Here is a 6,969-nt window from a genome sequence, read left to right as displayed (position 1 = left end):
AGGCAGTACGAAGTGCCATGAATGTGGCGTTACAAAGTTAGCACAACTTTTCAAAACTTATCCAACAACGCTATTCAAACATTGTTGGAATTTGTTGGAGCCCCACTTTTGACGTACATTTTGTACTGTTGATTTCACACCGATAACATTATATATGTCACCAATATGTCGATATCCAACAGGTCTATTTAAATATTGTTGGGTACGTTTTGAATAGTTCTGCTAACAATGTAATTGTTGTTGTTTGTTGTTAACAACTTTACGCGCCTTGTGCGTACCCAGGGATTTGTATTTGGTATACCTATATTACCTTATACCTACTTTTAAAATGGTTTTATTTTTGTTGATTTTGTTAACGAAATCGGCATGGAAAGCTATCGATGCATAGTTTGTAATAATTTGTATACGACAACGATACTTTTTTTCCCATCTCGGGAAACACGTTTTTATGGAGTGTAGGACGTAGGTAGGTACTTAAAGCTGTGTTCATAATGTTTCCAATGTGATGGCATATTGCCACTTGTTATTGGAAGTTCTATCATCAAAATGCATCGAACACAGCCCACTGCAGGCCTCGGAGAAGGACTGACTAAACAATTATATTATACTAATTATGTATATCATATAGGTACAAGATCGTGGTCGAACACGTTTATTGAAATTATTTTAAATAGGAAATGTGTATGTATAGGCATACTGATTTAAAATTAAATAAAATTAGTTTTTCAATGCACATGTTGTATCCATATCATTGCATTCCATATGCAAGGGTGCACGGTTAATGAAGTAATGAAGGTACGCTGTATTAAAATTAAAATTAAAATTGTACGTGCATAATTATAGTAAAGTGAAGTTTCCTGAATTAAATAGTAAATTTCTAGTTTATACACTGGCCGTTGAATCAAAGCACACCATCATAGGCGTATTTACATAGGTATCTAATGAGGTGTTCTATAAACTCGTATAGTATTTTAACAGCTTAACCTTTACTACACGACATTAACACCGTTTTAGTTGAGAACACGAAGGTTTGCGGTTACATGGTAGTTGGTAATTTGGTATAGGTATCTACACACTACACTTGCAGGAATGAAGACTCCTGATATGATTAACACGACTGACACAGTGGCACTATGCATTAGGTATACTTACTTAGTTACTTATAGTTACCTGATGTATATCGTGAACCATGATGTTTCTGGTGTATCGTTTAAAATTTAAACTTTAAATGTTTAATATCATAAGTGCTGTAATATGTTGTAAGTTGTAACTTATTGAGTTATTGGATATCCGATATATATATATATATAATTATATAGCTACATATGGGCATGGTATTAGACATCTTGATTAGGTACTCAATATTTCTTATAACCCATTGTAAAAAAATAAATCAAAAATATAAAAAAAAAAATGGCCAACTCCGGCCACTTTTATCCATCAGCCACGTGCTTACTTCGCCTATACGTTAATCTGGCACTGATCCTTTTATAGTTTTCCTAACATTCCGAAAATAACAACAACGCCATGTGCGGATAGGGGGCGGGGTAGAGCTCTTTCCTCGGAGAAAACAGTGTTAGTCATATTGAAGTGAGCTATATAATATTATGATACATGGTAAGTTCTACAGGTTCTAGGTTCTAGCTAGTAGCCTCTGTGTTGTTGGCTATTAGTCTAGTACTGTACCATCAAAATATATACTTCGATACTTGTATAGTAGGTATACATAAACATATAAGTATACACAAATATATATATATCTTAACTTTAAAAGTTATTACAGCCAAACATGTTTTTAATTTTGTTTTAATTAAATTAATTTTATGTCTAAAATTCTACACTATATATTAGTATTTTTTTGTGGCAACCAATGCAAACAACTCAAAAGCGTGTAACATACAAACAGGCGTAACCACACAAACTTTTAACAATAATTCTCATTTACCTACCGCCCCCATTACAAAGAAATAGAAAAAGTAATAATAAGATCCTTGCAACGAAGTACAGTACACATCGAAAGTATCGACTTTAAGTCAATGCATTGAGCATTTTAATATCAATGTACTTATCATTGCAAATCAAGTTATTGATTGAAAAACGTTAAATATAAAGTAATTTTTCTAAACTCGAAAGAAGAAGAAGAACTCTGGTTCAGTGGTTCACTGGAACCATCAACCAATGCTTAATACGTAAAAATCAAAATATTATTTCAAAATGTATAGTTAATATTGTTTTTTTTTTTTAACATTAATTCAGCCTACTTAATTGCACACAAAATATAGAAATATTGTGTGCACCTCAGACAGTCAAACCATCATGCCGGATTGTACGAACAATCACTAAACATTTGATAGGTAAATCAATATAGTGAGCTAATGGTATCTTAAACATGATTTAGTGGCCAATCACAAACGAGCCTCGAGGGCCCCCTATTTGGCACTGACAACATCAGGCGGCATGGCTATACTATAATAGGTTTAATATAATAATATAATCGTACCTAACCCAACCTATAATAGGTTGAGACATGACATTTTCAAGGTACATACTAAGAATTTTCCAAAACTCGCATTTTAAAGTGGTGCTTGCACAAGTATGTTTTTGAGGTTTACGATGGTCGATATTTTTATTACATAAATAATACTGTTCTTATTGGTTACAGATTATAATAAGAATAGGTAGTGAAAAATGTTTGAGTTATTTTGAACACCATTACCTACACACACCTGACATTAAATAACGAATTTAACAGAGTTTGAATCATAATATAGTATAAGAGTCGGCATTTTTGGCGGGCAACGGGGTGCACGGGGTCAGCAGCTAATTAGGTATGTACACAGAATAAAATAATGGTTTGTATAATGTATGTCAGCGGTTCTCGAATTGTGCTCCGCGAGAGTAGTCTATGGGCTCCGTGGCTCCATGGGCATATGTTATCCGTGTTAATTAAAATTATTGTTATATTTCTTAATTACATTTTTAATTTTTATACTCGTATTAAATATTATATGGACAGTACCTGCAATATGACGTATTATTTTTAACGTTTAAAACTGTAAACTATTTATGAATCCGCATATTTTTTTATAATCAACATCATTTTTTTATGAATTATTGTTGCCTCAAATAGACATTTCTGAATTTTGGGGCTCCGTAATTTTTTTTTAGGAACATAAGGGCTCCGCGAACAAAAAAAATGTATGACAACCTCTGATGTATAATAATAATTATTATGGTTAATCAGGCGTATAGCGACATCTAGCGGCGAACTTAAATGTAACACAACATTTTTCATACAAGGAGAATATAACTCTTCATTTTCGCGTCAAGGATGTTGTAAGACATTTTATCAGCTGAAGCTGGAATGGTAATATTGAGATTATGATAATATTAATTATTAAGGCGTTTGATGAATACAAGTTCATAACACAACTATCTATTTTCTGATTCCAGATCCTAGACCTCGAATCTTGATCTCTGAACGGTACTTGAACGTACTTTGTGGGTTTTGTACGAATAATTTTGCCAAACGACCGCTGAGCGCTGCCACTCACTTTTTACGTAATTATTGTCAAAGGTAAGGTATGAATTTAATTTGTCAAGGATTCAATGTTTTACACACAATTGTTATCTCTCACTAGAAATTGTGAAGATCTTTCATAATATTTATTCATGGGTAGACGATGTAGGTTTGAATATTACTCATACACGGGATATTCGGTTAATCATTTATATTATACATATTATTTCTTTTCCAGCATATCGACCAATACTATAACCATGGGAGCTGCTGCTTTACCAATTTTAATTTTCACTGGTTTCTGGGGTGTGGTCGGCATTGTATTACCATTCATCATTCCCAAAGGACCAGACCGAGGGTAATTTCATTTCATTTGCATTTGTTAAACAATTCTTCAATAATTGAAGTAATTATGGATTTTTTTCTTTAGCGTTCAACAACTTGTGTTGATGATGACAGCAGCAACCTGTTATTTGTTGTGAGTATGATAAGCTTAACTTAACTTATGTTATAAAGTAATTATTAATGAACAAGATATTTTTCAAGTATTGTGTGTTGTAATACTATAACCTGTTTTAATATATTTATATAAATGCACGTCTAGGTGCATAGACAGGATTTTTTTTAGATTGGGGTGGAAGGGAGAGGTGTTATAATCTTACACGCTTCATTGTAGTCATCAAACTTTGTGTTAACAATATGATTCATATACATAATACTTGGTTTTCAAACCTTTATACAGTGCAAACATTTTGCAATCGAAGGTTATAAATAAATCCTGGTAGTTTAATATCAGTTATGTATTTTCATTACACTTGAGTATAAGGTTTACATAGAAGTTGTTAAACGGTTATTTATAATTACAATTTAAACTCAATCTAAATTATGCTTATCAATTATTAGAAAAAAACAGTATAGTTTTGTCCTACTTCTTAATAATGATAGTAACATTCTATTTTTTCTTATGGTAACTTACATATTATGGTTTTAATTCTAAATGTAATAACTCCCCTTTAGATTAACTTAACATTGCGCCTGTTACATTAGATGGATTTAAGGAATCATATTAATACGGTATTCAAAAGAAAGAAATAGATACCCAGGTCTTAACACGTTGACTGCCATATGACCACTGGCAGCTTATGTAAAAAACATTATTTTTTTTGTATTTTTAAAGTATCTAAAATAGTGTAGAATGACATGGAAAAATATGTTCAGCTTATTGATAATACATATTGTGTGGATGCCGGCAGACAAATTGCAGTCAACATGTTAAATAATGGTTTCCATATGTATTCTACTATATTCAGTATATTAATTGTGCAATATTCTATTAATTACAATGTATATTATTTAAGAGGATGTTGTACCTGCATGTGTTGTCTCTGTTTAACACACATAAGACATACCAAATCCCTATTCACCGGTTTCAATATTGTGCTGTTAGTTTTGATATGAATTAAATGAATTGACCTATAATAAAATTTAAAGGTATGATAATTATCTAGCACTTTCATTGATATCATTTTTAAGTAAGTTATGACCTTTTTGAAACTGCACATTTTTGAATTATCATAATTTACTTAAAAATAATTATACCAATAAAAGCCTATGCGGGGCTCTAGATAATAATCTTATGTTTAAATTGTATAATAGTTCAATTCACTCTATTTCCAAACATTCAAACGTAACAAATGTGCTGTTGCGCACAGTTGAAACTGGTGAACAAAATGTTGATATGTCGTATGTGTGTAAGACGGCGCAACACATGCAGATGTGACATCCTCTTGAACAATACAGTTATAAATTATAAGCAAGACAATTTTTTTTGTTTGGATTAAAATCTTATTAAGTATTAGTAATTTTTTGTTTTAGTAGTCAAGATTTAATTTTTAACATTAATTATATACATTTTGAGTTACAATTATAGAATGGTTATTATTATTATTTTTTAGTTGGTTGTGTTGTTATATGGCTCAAATGAATCCACTAGTTGGGCCAAAATTGAATCAACATACAATTCTAATAATGGCTCGTGAATGGGTATGAAATCTCGTTTATTTTTAAACAAGAATTATATTATATTTATTCATATATTTTTTCTTTTTCAGGGAAACTTAATACAGTAATATCTGTACTGTCGAGAAAAGAATAATGAAAAATTTAATCATAAGTTATTTGTTAATATTTAATCATTCCTTTTTTTTTAGTTCTTTTTAAATTGTCCATTATTTACTTATCTGTTATACACTTTTAGATTTCGATAGAACCACTGGAGAACATGGATCATTCTAAACTTTTTTAGTTATTTGTGTATGTATAAAATATAATTTTAAAACTTAAAGAGTAATTTAAATTGTAATACAATACCAAACCAATACATATTAATTATTACCTTTATTCACACAGTTGCATATCCTAAACATCTCCAAAAAAGATCATTATTTGCTGATCCATTAAATATAATTAGGTGAGCTTCTTTAAGAAATTGTAAGCTTTTAAAATGTGACTCAATCTAGTTTGTCAACCAAAGTATAAGAGTTTATAAATTAAAACTGAATTCTTAATTTTTAAATGTTTATTAAAATTGTATTCAATTTGTCATATTTAAATATATACATCTGATTAGACCACTTGAGCTAGATAGTGCACATTCACAAAATTAAGATTTAAAAATTCTTATCATTGAACAATTAAATTAGTAGGTATAGGTTATAATAATATATTAATAAATTAAATTTTAGTTGGAATTTCAATAGGAGCACTGCAATCGATACTATTAGATGTAGATAGTTCACCATTTAAGTATTCTAGAAGATTCTTTCGATCCGGTTTTTTTATACATGGCATATTTTCACTTTAAAATTATAAACAAAATAGTTTAATTAAAACAAATCAGATAGTTAATTCTCAACGAAAATCAAACTTACATTTGCTTGTTGCACGTACGCTGGATGTGCAAACTTCACATTCTTTAATAAAAATAATATGCATTCCAATGTATAATACTCTCTTGGTGCACCAATGCACCATCTTTATCAGATCTACAACAGCATATGATAATTAAGTACGTTAATAAGAAATATTTAATTATTATTTATTAATACTAGGATGGGCAGTGAGTGAACTGAATGTAATACAATATTGTATAATATTTGCATTAGATTGTAAAATATTGTTATTTCTTTGTATAGTCTGTGTCATCTACATCATTGGATTGTATATATTAAAATGTATGCCAGTTTACTTACACAAACTTCAAGTAGTTTGTACTAGCATTTTTTGCCCAAGATAGGTCACCAAATAATATGTGATTGCCCATAGTTATGATTTCATTTTTGTTAATATTGTATAATATATATCCTTAAGCAAGTCAACGGATCTGCCGTTTTGAAACAGTTCACAAAAAAACAATACTGGAAAAAAAGGTTTAAATTAAATAAACTTCA

The 6,969-nt window shown here is 30.1% G+C and overlaps 1 protein-coding gene across 1 annotated transcript; it reads left to right on the top strand.

Moving 5' to 3' along the window:
• Positions 1-3,402: 3,402 nt before the first annotated feature.
• Positions 3,403-5,902, top strand: LOC111035598 (V-type proton ATPase subunit e 2-like). Its single transcript, XM_022317275.1, has 5 exons — positions 3,403-3,577; positions 3,759-3,878; positions 3,951-3,998; positions 5,476-5,563; positions 5,632-5,902. The coding sequence occupies exons 2-5, from the start codon at positions 3,781-3,783 to the stop codon at positions 5,647-5,649; spliced, it is 252 nt and encodes an 83-aa protein (XP_022172967.1). The 5' UTR covers positions 3,403-3,577; positions 3,759-3,780; the 3' UTR covers positions 5,650-5,902.
• The last annotated feature ends 1,067 nt before the right edge of the window (positions 5,903-6,969 follow it).

The sequence above is a fragment of the Myzus persicae genome, unplaced genomic scaffold (assembly GCF_001856785.1).
Source record: "Myzus persicae strain clone G006 unplaced genomic scaffold, MPER_G0061.0, whole genome shotgun sequence".
In the NCBI taxonomy this organism is placed as follows: Eukaryota; Metazoa; Arthropoda; class Insecta; order Hemiptera; family Aphididae; genus Myzus; species Myzus persicae.
This window is presented reverse-complemented; position numbering and strand designations above follow the sequence as displayed.

Bases quoted from the DNA above. Each gene is read 5' to 3' on its own strand.
- LOC111035598 (XM_022317275.1), top strand. From the start codon at position 3,781: ATGGGAGCTGCTGCTTTACCAATTTTAATTTTCACTGGTTTCTGGGGT. The intron at 3,879-3,950 runs GTAATTTCATTT...TTTTTTCTTTAG, and splicing joins CCCAAAGGACCAGACCGAGG to CGTTCAACAACTTGTGTTGA. The intron at 3,999-5,475 runs GTGAGTATGATA...ATTATTTTTTAG, and splicing joins GCAGCAACCTGTTATTTGTT to TTGGTTGTGTTGTTATATGG.